The 14,483-nt window shown below is 40.3% G+C and overlaps 1 protein-coding gene across 1 annotated transcript in view; it reads right to left on the reverse strand.

Moving 5' to 3' along the window:
- The window catches only part of LOC135221742 (2-hydroxyacyl-CoA lyase 2-like), a 264,184-nt gene that overhangs the window by 142,829 nt on the left and 106,872 nt on the right, over positions 1 to 14,483 (reverse strand). The window contains 2 exon segments of the mRNA XM_064259551.1: positions 7,455 to 7,479; positions 7,482 to 7,621. Coding sequence (XP_064115621.1) covers positions 7,455 to 7,479; positions 7,482 to 7,621 — 165 coding nt within the window.

Raw genomic sequence — 14,483 nt, forward strand, 5'->3', positions numbered from 1 at the left:
AAATCCTGTAAGGATATAGATAATTCCGTAGCGAACCACAAAGGCAACTATGGTATGCGTATATGACTTCGTCATTCAGTAGTCGTATACACCAAGTCTTCTTACTACATTCTTTCCTCTCCAATGCAGAGAGAGAATGGAAATCTTACTCTCTTCGTTCTTTTCGTCAATAAACCGGAATTAGTATTAGTCGAAAGAGATCGCAAATGAAAACCAAGGATCGAAGAGAATCTCTCAAGCTTTTACTCTCTTGGAGATAAGGCCGTATTTTACGCCTCTATTATCTGGAAAAGCCTCTAATCAATGAATGAGAGCTCGTATGAATCTTGTTCAATTTCCAAACGATTGCCACTCTTTCTGTAAATGGTTGGTTGCATTATTTTTTAGGAGGAGGATGATTTTAATATCCTCTTACTAGTAATGAACTAATTCTCTCAATAAAAAAGGTCGCTAAGGTCTTATAAACTGAGAGACCTGGCCCCTTATTGGCTTCCAATTCCGATCTATCTTCATTTCCTGTCCATCAAGTTGGGAGAAGAATGAGCAACCGGAGGAGAGCGCCTCCTTTCGTAAGGTGAAGGGCTTTTAGCAGTACCGACTCTAACCTGACAAGGGCTACGGCCACCTGTGCGACATCCTGAGTCCCCGCCAGGAGAAGGCCGATCTTGCTCATGCCTTTATTGCATTAAGACTATCCTGACAAGGGCGACGGCCGCCTGTGCGACAACTCCTGTCCCTATCAGGAGAAGGCCTCGAATGTCTTTCACCTTTCGCAGAATCAGGCATATCCTGACAAGGGCTACGGCCGCCTGTGCGACATCTAGAGACCCTGTCAGATGAAAACTGATCCTGCAAAAATTCCCAAAGAGGAGCCTCTCGGTCCGCCTCTAACTCCATTTCCGATGAAGATCCTGGTTCATAGCGCCTGGAGCCTGGCTCCTGGCGCTTTGCGCCTCGTTTCAGGTGCTTCAGGCGCTTTGCGCCTCGTTTCAGGCGCTTCAGGCGCTTTGCACCTCGATTCAGGCGCTTCAGGCGTTTTGTGCCTCATTTCAGGCCCTTCAGGCGCCTTGTTTCAGGCTCTTCAGGCGCTTTGCGCCTCGTTTCAGGCCCTTCAGGCGCTTTGCGCCTCGTTTCAGGCGCTTCTTGCCCGTAAACGTTCAAAGGAAGGATCCTTCTGATTGCCACTCTACTATAAGGTTCCTCACTCTAGCCGTCTGTTTTCTCTTTGAGGGAGCCTTGCGGCAAAAAAAATTTTTTTGGAACGCGGCTCGCGCTCAGTTGCTGGAACGCGGCTCGCGTTTGGCTGTAGGAACGCGGCTCGTGCTAGTCTGTTGGAACGCGGCTCGCTGCTGGCTGTTGGAACGTGGCTCGCGCTTGCTTGCTGGAACGCAGCTTCCTGGCTGGCTCTTCGCTTGTAGTCCAGTTGGCGCTCAGTGTTCTCTTAGTTTTCAGAGAATGCGCTAGATCGTCCGAACTCCAAACATATACATTCTTCGTCTTTTCGGATGTAAGAAGAAGTAACGGAAGAAGAGACGCACTTTTTTAAAGGATGCCTTTCCAATGGCTATCCTTGGCAGTCTGGGACGTTCTTCAGATCCTGCCGAGGGGACGCCTGATCGGTGGGGATTCTCCATAACCTCCGTAAGGCTTTCGACTTTCCTTCTCCTCTGGGCCAGGGAGCTTGGAAGCGGTCTAGACCTGGGAGCGAAACAGAGCCGATCAGAACGCACCCTCCACTGCACTGTGAACACTAAATTCACTTCTTACCTTATAAGAGCTCGCATTTTGAGCTACATCCCTTTATCTTCAAATTTATGAATTTGTAGATTCTGTGGAGTAAGAAGGTGATGAGGATGCCAAAACTACTATTACTGTTAATACTCTAACTGCTCGTTAGCACGAGAGCTATTAAAGCTTCTAAAGGAAGCGTAAAAAGTTATATGCTTTTCTGACTTCCTAAAGTAGGAAGTTAGAGTTTTATATTTCCTCAATCAAGTTCTAACACTTATTACACGTATTAATGAATAAATAAGGGATTTTGACGTAGGAAAAATCTATTTCTGGGCGAGGAAGCCGTGTCGCCCAGTGAAATATGTCTGCTTTAGCACTATTTCTAGTAAAATATTGCTATAATACCAGAGAACTGCTAAATTGGACATGTCAGAAGCTTCTGACTCGCTCACCTATATAAAAGGTGTCGGTATAAAACTGGGGCGAGTGTTAAACACTACCACAGCAACCCCTCCAATTAGCCTTTTCCTCATCAAAAGACCCTAAATACGGGGAGCCGACCCATAGGTCACACCTAGCTACCCCGTTGAAGGCGTCTGTGACGTCATACTTTTCGATAGCCATATTGTGTTCGTACGTTCGAATATAGCTATTTGTTCTTTTATTTTTATTCTTGGTTACGGATCGTCAATCTACCTCTTCACCCAAGTTAAGTACTGGTTCCGCCCTTTTTCAATATTTAGAGAGTGAATTTGCCTTTCGTTTTGCCTTTATTTAGGATTTTATTAGGCGTCACTTATAAGTAGCGGGCGGGCGGCAAGTCGCCTTTACGGCTTATCCTTGAATTGTACCAATTTCGAGTGGTCTTACTCTCTGCTTGTAACGTGTGATATTTCAGTACATATATTTATTTATTTCTTGGGTGGCAGTTTTTAGTCGATCCTACTTTCGTTTAGGTTTTGTTATTTTCATTATTTTCATGTTTTTCACGGGGGTCTTCATTCGAGCACGTATTCGTTGCTTCGCCATTTCAATCCACCACCGTACCCCCCCCCCCTTTATTTTTAAGTTTGGTTTATTTCATTCAAGAATTTTCCCTTTTTTCTTTTCGTCAGCTTGCCGTTTCTTATCTTTTTGTCAGTAGGCAAGTAGTTTTTCCCTTTTGCGCCCACCGTTATCGAGTGGCCTTCATTGCGGTTTTATATTTTACGTAAGTTTATTTTCATTTCCCCCGTGTTAAACCATGATTTTCTTTTAGCTTTAAGTAATTGATTTTATTTTCTCTATGTATATGTTGGAAGTTAGGTCGGTTAGCCTACATAGGCTATGCCTGCGTTTTCCTCGTGATCTTTTATTTGCGAGGGTACGCTGCTCACGTGATCGTCACCCCATCAGCCCTCCCTCCCTCCCCCTCACGTGGGGCCCCCAGTAGTTGGGTGCTCCTCTCGCCTCGGTTGTCGCTGACAGCCGTTCCCATCAGCCTTTTTTACAAACTATATGAGTGTCTACCGAAAAATTCGGTAGTTACACGTCATAAATTCTTCGAAATTTTCGAAGTCAAATTAATTAAAAAGTTAATAAAAGCGTATGCCGAACCAAAGACCCAGTACTTCCCTGCAAAAGACAGCCCAGAAGATCGATGGCGATGAAACACGAAAATCAAGTCAGGAGATACCGCAAACGTATGTTTACAATATGGCCGACAGAGAAAATCTGGTTCTAGAAGGTAATGGTTCCTATTCCTGCGACCCAGCGGCGGGACGGTAGATCACCTGACCTACCTACCTGTAGCGTGTGCCGCGAAATTCGAATTTCTGTCGGGGACGACGGAGTCTATAGCTAAGTATATATCTGACAGGTAAGTTGAATGTATGAAAACTGCAAATAGGCAAATTTTCTGCAAATAATGGGGGGAAATGTTCCAGAGAGAAATTCGCGAATGCGTGAGTGCGAATCCAGAGAACGAAAATACGGGAGGTCCACTGAACTAGTTGTTTGAATGTGGGCCACCTTCAGGGCAAGAAGGGTATGATCTCTCAGAGCCAGGCTTGGCAGGGTGACGCCCGTTTCGTTACTGGCTATACATACATGCTTTCTTTATTTCACTGAATTGTGTACCTACCTTTGTTATAACAGACTTATGAAGTTTACCTAGTGACACATAGAATATTCTTTTGCTCTGAGGGAAAAAGAAAATGGCATTCCATGAATTAGGGATAACTAGTATACGTACAAAAATGGATAAGTATGCACATAGTAGTCTTGTAACTAATTTTACACCAACCAGTTATGTCTTTTTTAAGGGTAATGTACGTATTAAACTAACTTTTAAGTCATATTACAGCAAATTTAATTTCATTTAAAAGTTACTTAGGGAGCATGATTAGGGTCATATTTAGTGTTCAAACTCTAGAGGTAAGCATTTATTAACATTTTTAGAGACCACGCCAAACTTACGTGAAACTTCCCTTGCACAAGGGTTTCTGGGACCTAACCTCGTGTAAGTTCGGGGTATTACTGTATATGTTGTAAATGAAAAAAAACATGTTAATACAGTTTTTCTTGCAGGACGCAGTAGGTCGTCAAAAACATGTATAAACAAGATAATCAGTCAGTTCAAAGTACGTATGAGCATTTGTTCGACAAATGATACAAAATTTTCTTTAAAATTTTGTTAGAAAACAGAATGTTCAATTTAACCCTCTTACGCCGACTGGACGTATTTTACGTCAACATTTTTTGTCTCCCGTGTGCCGACTGGACGTATTTTACGTCGACTTACAAAAGTTTTTTTAAAAATTCACGGAAAAATACTTATAGGCTACCAGCCTAAAACTTTTGAATCACACGCCTTGGGGGATGCTGGGAGTTCACGGATCAAGGTGTTGTTTTGTTTACAATCATTACGCAGGCGTGCAATCGCGAATTTCTTTCTTGCCGCACGCCGCACTAAAAAGTATCTGTGACACATCTCGGAAATTACTTCGTCACTTTGACATAATTTTTGTACCATTGTAAATTAGCCGTTACATGAAGTATTATATATGAAAATGTGCGCATTTTTATGTAGAATACAACAATAAAATACTCATGATTGTAGCTTTTATCAGTTTTGAAATATTTTCATATAAATAACGATAATTGCCAAAATTTCAACCTTCGGTCAACTTTCACTCTACCGAAATGGTCGAAAAACGCAATTGTAAGCTAAAACTCTTATATTTTAGTAATAATCAATCATTTACCTTAATTTTGCAACTAATTGGAAGTCTCTAGCACAATATTTCAATTTATGGTGAATTTATGAAAAAACTTCTTCCTTTCATCAGCGCGGTAACTCTTCCGAAAAAAATCATACATGCGATTGTGGTAATGTTTGCACCATTTTAAAATTAGCCATTATATAAAGTTTTATATATGGAAATGTGCGCAATTTCATGCACAATACAACTAAAAACAACCCATGGTTGTAGCTTTTATCAGTTTTGAGATATTTTCATATAAATAACGATAATTGCCAAAATTTCAACCTTCGGTCAATTTTGACTCTACCGAAATGGTCAAAAAACGCAATTCTAAGCTAAAACGCTTATATTCTAGTAATATTCAAGCATTTACCTTCATTTTGCAACAAATTGGAAGTCTCTAGCACAATATTTTGATTTATGGTGAATTTATTAAAAAAATAACATTTTCTTTACGTCCGCACGGTAACTCTTCCGAAAAAATCATACGTGCGATTGTGGTAATGTTTGCACTATTTTAAATTAGCCGTTACATAAAGTTTTATATATGAAAATGTGCGCAATTTCATGCAGAATACAACAAAAAATAATTGAAGGTTGTAACTTTTCTCATTTTTGAAATATTTGCATATAAATCACGATAAATAGAAAAAAAACCACGTTCGGTCAACTTTGACTACCGAAATGGTCGAAAAACGCAATTGTAAGCTAAAACTCTTACAGTCTAGTAATATTCAGTCATTTATCTTCATCTTGAAACAAATTCGAAGTCTCTAGCAAAATATTTAGATTTATGGTGAATTTAAAAAAAATCTTTCCTTCCCTCCGCCACAAATCTCCGAAATGTGTACGTACCATTCTCGGAATATTTGCTTCGTTTCATATTAGGCATTTCATAGAGTTTTATATATGAAAATGTGCGCAATTTCATGTAGAATAAAACAAAAAATATTTGAAGGTTGTAGCTTTTATTATTTCCGAAATAATTGCATATAAAAAATATATATAAAAAAATTCGACATTCGGTCAACTTTAACTCGTCAGATATGGTCAAAAACTGCAATTGTAAGCTAATACTCTTACAGTATAGTAATATTCAATCATTTGTCTTCATTTTGAAAGAAATTGGAAGTCGCTAGGACAATATTTAGATTTATGGTGAATTTTTGAAAAAAATATTTGTTTACGTACGCGCGTTACGAATTCATGCATTATTTTGTGATAATATTTTCTCTGTGTTGCTTTTATAGTTTTACAATGTGTTATATACCAAAATGATCGCAATTTAGTGTACATTACAACGAAAAAAAAAGTAACTTGTTACCTTTAACCGTTTTGTGCACAGCGCGATTTGAATACAATTATATATGAAATTTCGTTTTTGTGCTATCATATATCGCATTATTTATATATGATAATGATAATTTTTTTCATTTCTGATGGTTGCATACTAAACGTCAGCCAATGACAAAAAAAGGAGCCAAAAATGAACTCTTAATCTTGAAAACTAAGCGTGCTGTGATTTTTTGAAAAAAATATTTTTTCCGCTTCCGCGCTCACTCTGAAACACCTCCGGCACACGGGAGACAATTTTTTTTTACCGCTTCGGCGTAAGAGGGTTAAGAAACGTTCGACAAACGACGTACCACTGTACTTTGCCCAAAGGCAATTAAATCTAGGACAGTGCACCAGCATGTGCTCAATGGATAGCTGATCATCACAGTGAGTACAAACTTGGGCACTGGCTCCCTCTAAAATATAACTATGGGTGAAGTGGGTACAGCCAATCCAAGCCATGTTAGGTCGATCTCGAATATTCTGTTGCGATTAAAACCCGAGCTCCAAAAATCAATACTTTCTCTAATATTTCTATAGGTTACCTCAAACTTTTCAAACACCTCAAAGACTAGCTACATTAGCTTCTATTTGCAAAACCTCATATCCTGAATGATACAGGGAACCTTGAGAAAAAATCATTTTTGAAGAAGGATTATCAGGAAAACTGGAAGAGAAGAAAAGACTACTCTCTGACAGATTGTGAAAAGATGAGAAACTCTTACTATCCTCACTTCAGTTCTGGTGTTTGAAGAATCTTTTTTCTATCTTTTGCCATCTTAGGATGACATTTTAAATAATAACAAAAACCATGTAAAGTCAAACCAAAAAAACAGAAAATTATCAAATAGGCAATGACAAAGTAAACACACTCTGCTGCGTTCTTGCAGGCTGATAACAGAGAATAAACTGAATGGAAAACAACAGATGCTCCAACCACTCGAAAGGGATAGGTCAATACATTGTCCTTCTACCTAACATGGAGACTACAGCTATCATAATAAAGATGTAAGATTAAAAATAAATAAACAAATGGAATGTGTGTGAATGTGTGTGAACTCCAGAACATAATTTTAATCCTTGACAAATTTTGCTAAATACAATGGGGGGCAACATGGTACTAAATTTGATTCCCATACCAACCTGGTGTTCCTGATTGAGCTTCTTTTTCAGAGCTTTCTGAACAGTAGGAATAATATCCCTTACACAGGTTACAGTAGCGTAGAATTTGCAGAGAGGTTTAAACAAGGAAATTTGATCAATATCCTGCAAAGCTCCACGGCCCTTCAAGATTGAGGCAGCAGCTCCACCTAGAGAAAAGTCACAAATAAATATTATGGATTTTACCAACTACATAAAAAACTATTCTAACAATAAGCACAAAATTAACAATACAGATAAAATTTACATGTTTACCTAAAGAATGAAATACCATTCATAGAACCAAACTGTCCACTTGACAATGTGTGTATGTTTACACAGAAAATGTAAGACATAAAGCACACATCTCCTGTACAGCCATATTCTCAAAAGATCTAATTAGCTTCCTCATGAATCAAAGATCTGGAAAATATTTAAAACATTTTTCCCTTTTCAAGCCTTTTATAATATGTATCAAAATCCTTTTTTAGAAAGAATGTTTTTGAACTTAAGATAAGTTTTCTGTAACTTCATTTGAAATGCTTGATAATAAAGAAAATACTTGGGTAATAAAACTGACACTTCATCACACAATTACATATTAACAATGTTGGTTTCTATCAACATGGGCACTTCTATGCATGCACACAGGACATATGTAAACAGATGGTGTAAAAACTGGCAAAATCAGAAATAACTGGTCTAATAACAACAATAACTATTTTATGTTAACAATCTTAATACAGTTAGCCACTACTTTTTAGACAGCTGAAAGTCACTGTTTTTATTACCTTTATTTTGAGTATAATTATTGCAAATATTTTTCCACCAATATGCCACTTTTAGGGAGTGGTTCAAAAGAATTAACTGCCATTTTCATTCCTTGACAGCTGAACCCAATCTACAGATATCAGTATTCATTTATTATTAGAGTAGTTTAACCAGATCACTGACTTAGCTACCATAGGGCTAGCCCCAAGGATCAGAATAAAATAAAATACCAGGTCTAGGCCTGAGGCCAAGCTCTGAAATCGAATAGTTCATTCAGTGTGATGATGAATGAGTGAAAATTAAACTAAAATTTGCACAAAGGAACACACTTCCACACTCGAACACATGCACACAATAAATACATTTACTCATGTATCCATACATGCATAAAAAAGCAAAACTGGAATAAGTATCATTAAAAATACATTTTATTCCTTATATGACCTAAGGACTTTTGTATTTACATCATTTACTTATATTTATATTTTATCGGCTAAATTACATCTCTTCATAAACATAAAACTTGGAAGGACTAAAAATGAAGAAGTTTCAGACAAAATTTCTTTCACTGGTTTCTTTCCAAATGTTGACATCGCTGCTGGTCATACTGTACTTTGGACACTCACATGACACATGTCTGACCCTCATTATCATTTGCTCTCTGAGCACTCGGGAGCTGGGCCATGTGGGTTGCTCATATAAGTGTCTGTGTGTCAGATGAGCATGGCCTATTTGGAGAAGAGTTAAAATTACTTGCACATGTCATCTCTCTTGATATGATAAACTTCATTTTCAAACACCAGGTTTTATTTGCTTTAATTTATTATTTTCAGATTCTTCATTATGTATATACATTTAGCCATTTATTTACAATGATTGTTTCTATATATCTTGTATAGTCAGTAATAGGGATGTTTACATTTGCTTTATCAGCATCTTCATTTCCTTTTATCCCTACATGAGCTGGGATCCAACATATTTAATATTTTTTCCATTATCATATAAATTATTGAGTCAAAACTTAATCTGTCGTACAATATCATTTTTGGGATTGTAACTTTGAATGACTTTTATAGTGCTTCTGGAGTTGCTTAAATCACAAAATTATTAAATGAGTAGTAGTTTGTTTGTTTGTATGGTGTGTTCACGCTGCATAGAACCAGTGGTTATTCAGCCAAGGGGACCAGCGGCTTTGCATGACTTACAAACCACGTCAAGAGTGAATTTCTATCACCAGAAATACACATATCTCACCCCTCAATGGAATGCCCAAGAATCGAACTCGCAGCCACCAAGGTGGCAGGCTAACAACATACCGCCCACACCAATGAGGTGCTTAAATGAGTAGTGTTCTTTGATTATTTTTATGGCTAATGTTATTTCACATAACTGTAAATACTGAGGCATTATTGGGAAGAGAGAACTGATATGTTTTGTCTTGGGACACTGCAGCATATCCCACTCAGTGCTCTGATTTAGATCCATCTATGTATGTTGCATAATGTGGACCTTTTCATCTTATATGCTCTATTTTTGTTGTCTGTGGTGTTCTGGTGTATATTAATGTGGACCTTTTCAGCTTACATATATGCTCTATTGTACGTTGTCTGTGGTGTTCTGGTGTATATGAGTAAGTTTTTTTTATAAAAGTTCAGGTGTACAAATATGACAAAATTTTAATCAATATGATATTGTTAAGATACAATAAAGTTTTGTACATACTTACCTGGCAGATATATACTTAGCTATAGACTCCGTCGTCCCCGACAGAAATTCGAATTTCGCGGCACACGCTGCAGGTAGGTCAGGTGATCTACCGCCCCTGCCGCTGGGTGGCAGGAATAGGAACGATTACCGTTCTAGAACCAGATTTTCTCTTCCACCTGTCTCCTGAGGGGAGGTTGGGTGGGCCATCAATCGTATATATCTGCCAGGTAAGTATGTACAAAACTTTATTGTATCTTAACAATATCATTTTTGTACATGGAACTTACCCAGCAGATATATACTTAGCTGATTGACACCCTTGGTGGTGGGAAAGAGACAACTATTTACTGAATAGACAGGTAAACAACATACGTTGTAGGTAATAAATAAATAAAACCTTGGTTCCTACTTGATCAGGCGGAAGACTCCATGGCTAATGCCTAGGAATCTGCTTCGCCTCAAGAGCCTCAGCGAGGATGTGACCTATGGCTAAGAGTTCTTGTGGGTCTGTCGATGGGGTCTTATCCATTTACTCGACAGAGCCTCTTACATGACAATATGCCTATGCCTAGTGGCATAATTAAGGAGCACAACACCGATCCCGATCACCTGATCCTAACACGAGGGTTAGTGCTTAAGTTGAAAAGAGTTATCTACAAACTCCTTTCAAACAACCCAAAGAAAAAACACGACGTTAAATAAAATTTAACTCACTAGTTAAGGATCAGTATCTGCTCCCTATCCCAGCAATGTATCCGCAGACACGTATCAACCAAGAGAGAAGGATCCCTCGAAGGTTATCTTGACATCCTTCGGATAATGGGAAGTCAACATAGAGTTGCATCTCCCGTATGTGACAGCTAATATGTCCCTTATGATATATTGTTAGGGAAAGAACAAGAATTCGGAAAAGCTCGCACTTCATGCGCTTTTAATTCTCAGCTGTTTGAAGGAATCATCAATGCACTTATCAAGTGCTTAGGAGATCACAATGTCTCAAAGAAGGCCAGGGCGTTCTTTGATATAGATCTCTTCTGGGTGAAGCCTGGAGCCTGGCTAGCGCTTCGTGCCTGGCAGGCGCCTAGCGCCTGTCTACGCGCCTCGCGCCGGCTGGAGCCTTGCGCCTGAATGGCGCCTAGAGCCTGGCTGGAGCCTCGCGCCTGGATGGCGCCTTGCGCCTGGCTGGCGCCTCGCTGGTGCCTGATTGGCTCCTCCTTCCTGGCTAGCGCCTCGCGCCTGGCTGGAGCCTTGCGTCTGGCTGGTGCCTTGCGCCTGGAAGGCACCTGGAGCCTGGCAGAAGACTTCATGATTACTGTCTATGAGTCTGCATGCCTCAAAGAGTTTCAGCGAGGTAGGGACCTATGACTGACAAACCCTTCTGGATCATGTCAATGGGGGCTAGCCCGCTTACACGACAGAGCCTTCTCGGATCGCGCCAATGGGGGCTGACCCACTTACATGGCAGCCCTTACTTGTATCATATCAATGGGGACTAGCCCTCTTACATGACAGAGCTTTAGGTTTCTCTTTACTGGAAGGAGCCTTGCGCTGGATGGATCCTCAATCCTGACTGGAGCCTAGCCTTGAAGGAGCCTGGCACCTGGATGGCGCCTGCTGGCTTCTAGAGCCTGGCTGGCTCCTGGAGCCTGGCTGGCTCCTAGAGCCTGGCTGGCTCCTAGAGCCTGGCTGGCTCCTAGAGCCTGGCTGGCGCCTCGCGCCTGGCTTGGCTCCTCCACACTTGCTGGAGCTTCGAGCTTGGAAGAGTCTCTAGGCTGTCTGGCGATGTCCACATCGGACACTCTTATATCTGTCCGATTTGTTCGCCTCTGGCGCATTTGCGCCAGGTTGGAGGCCCGCTCCTTCTCAGTATCCGACCATGACAGAGTTCCTTGGAACTGTCCGCCTCTGGCGTTTTTCGCCTGTATTGGCATTTGGCGCTTGGCTGGCGCTACATTGTCCGAGAGTCCTGAACAACCACATAGTTTATCAGGAGACTGGAGAAGGGTGGAAGAAATTCTTCCCCTTTGAGCTTTTGGTCCCTGGCAAGGGGAGGTAATTTTAGTCAGCTACACCCAGTAGACGACAGGATATCTAACAATACGAGAGAGAAGAGTCTTCCTCCGAGGAGGATCCTTCGTGAACACTTCTTTTGCTAACGAGATCTCTTCTTACATGTTGATGAGGTTCCTTGTTGCAGAATCTTCCCCCTATCCTTGCCTGAAGGAAGGGAATGAGTCTGGAAGTAGAAGGAGAGACTGAGCTGAAATTGGGCGGAACCCTGATTTCTAGCTCTTATTGTATCCTTCTGAATACCTTCTGGGAAGCATTTTGAGCCCTCATCGCACCCCGAAGACTCTGTAGGCAAACGTTTAAACCATCTCTTCTTCTGTAGATGAAACTGTAAGTACCCTGCCTGGGCAACGAAACTTCTATCTGAAAGCGTTGCGTCAGGAATAGAGGGATTTAGTTCTTTTGCCAGACATACTATGCTGGCAAGAACCCATTGCCGAGTCTCCATTGAATCTGATGCGAGATTCCAATGCACAAAAAATTCACTTGTCTTCTTGGTCGTTTAGGGCTAAGAGAAGCAAAGAATTCCTTCATAAATTGATGAGGAGCAGTTCCATTTAGTCGGAACACGGAATCTGTGGCCACAAAAAGATCCCATTCGAAGTATATGATATCCTACTCTTGTCGTATTGCGGTATCGTATAAGATCCCGAAGATCTTAATCCTCTGTTATCTCTAATTCCCCTTGTAGAGACAGAGTATAGCCTTTTACTGCGTTCTTTGATAGCAGATATATACATAGGTGATTCTTCCCTCTGAAAGTGAAGAAAAAACCTCTCTATGTGGTTCACAGAGGTATCGGAAGAGGACAGTTTCCTCATTCCATCTAGCACGATCTGCAGCAATTCTATGTCTTAGCCATGACTATTGTCATTTACCTTGAAAAAACCTCTCATTCATGTCCACTTCTGGTCAGTCTGCACGCGGACAGACTCAGAGTGGAGAGGTTTTATAGGTCTATTTATAATAGATTCTGATAGAATATCCAGATACTCTTGGAAAAGCCTTACGAAACATGCTGTGAGAAGAACGTGACTTCTGTGAATCCAACCTCTCTAAGGCCAAAATGAGGCATACATCCTCTCTTCCTTTGACGCCCATTTATCTTAATATCTGTTAAGAATTTATAACTAGGGGAAAAAAAGACTAAAGTTTATTCCCCTTCTTTAAATTTAAAGATGTCTTATATTGCTACCTCTCTTGGTTCGAGGAAAAAGAAGCGGTCTAAAGGAAGCCTGTTCGTCTTCTACCTTACAAAGAGATCTATGAAGAAGACTTTCCGCAGGTTCTCACAACTCTTTTCAATAAATGTTAGACATACGTTAACAGTTATTATATTCGATCGAGAAGGTTCTCACGGACATGCAAAATCTTGCATCGAACCTCTTAAGGATCGTTACGTTCCGTGTCTGTTCCCAAATAGGTTCTCTTTTGTTAACGCGAACAGGGGCGAAAAAAGATTCTCGATGCTCTTTGCGATATGAGAGTCGTGGAATTGGCCTAAGTGATTAAAATAAATCATTTCATCATTCCTTGTAAGCGACCCCTTTTCGATTAAATGGGTAACGAAATCAGGAACGAATCTTGCCGTTACCGAGCTGCTGTCCGAGAGGCTACTGGACTCTTAGGTTAATAACTCACTAAAACGAGAAAATATCTTGGATGGTGCTTCTGGCGCAATTTGCGCCAGGCTGGCGCTTCCTTCTAGTTCTTTTTAGGTTATGTGCCATAACATCTATGCTTTATGGTACACGACATCCTTCACATGTTAATTCCGTTTTAGTGGGAAAAAAACTTTTATATACGTAGTATAGTCCATTCAGGAAACAAACTTCTGCACTAAGAGGATGTTTCCCATCCGACTCACCCAACTTCTCTTGAGCAATATCCGATTCTAAAAAGGTTGTGTGCGTTTCTCGAAAGGATGAGAGAATTATATATACCGCGCTCTGCCGTATTAGAATCCTTTATAATACTGTCACATTGTGGTAAACAGCATTAATCTAGGAAACCTTTGTAAGGATACTAGGAATTCTGTAGTTATCCTCGGTATGTGCATAAGACTTGACCATACCGTAGTCTTAAAGTGAATTCTCTACTACATTCATCTTCTCACTAAGCATGTACTCTAATAAGCCATGCTTTCGTAAGCATGTGAGCATTATACAATATAGAGTTCCGCTGCGTTAGAATCCTTTAAAAATGTTACCTACGGTAAACAGCATTGAAATGTTGTAATATTTTTCTTATTGAAAGCTTCTTAGCAAAAGGCAGACAATATTTTATTTATGTTTGTTTAACTATCCCCTCAATCCGAGGCTAAAACCCCGATTGTAGGGGAGAGACACTGTTAGTCATTCCATCCCGCAGGAGAGAGACATGTTGCCGACCACTCATGACCGACACCTACATGATACTGCGTTGGTGACTCTAAGCAGTAAGCGAAAGCAGTCTCGTTAGCCGACTGGCCTTACTCTTCCAGAG

The sequence above is a fragment of the Macrobrachium nipponense genome, chromosome 20 (assembly GCF_015104395.2).
Source record: "Macrobrachium nipponense isolate FS-2020 chromosome 20, ASM1510439v2, whole genome shotgun sequence".
In the NCBI taxonomy this organism is placed as follows: domain Eukaryota; kingdom Metazoa; phylum Arthropoda; class Malacostraca; order Decapoda; family Palaemonidae; genus Macrobrachium; species Macrobrachium nipponense.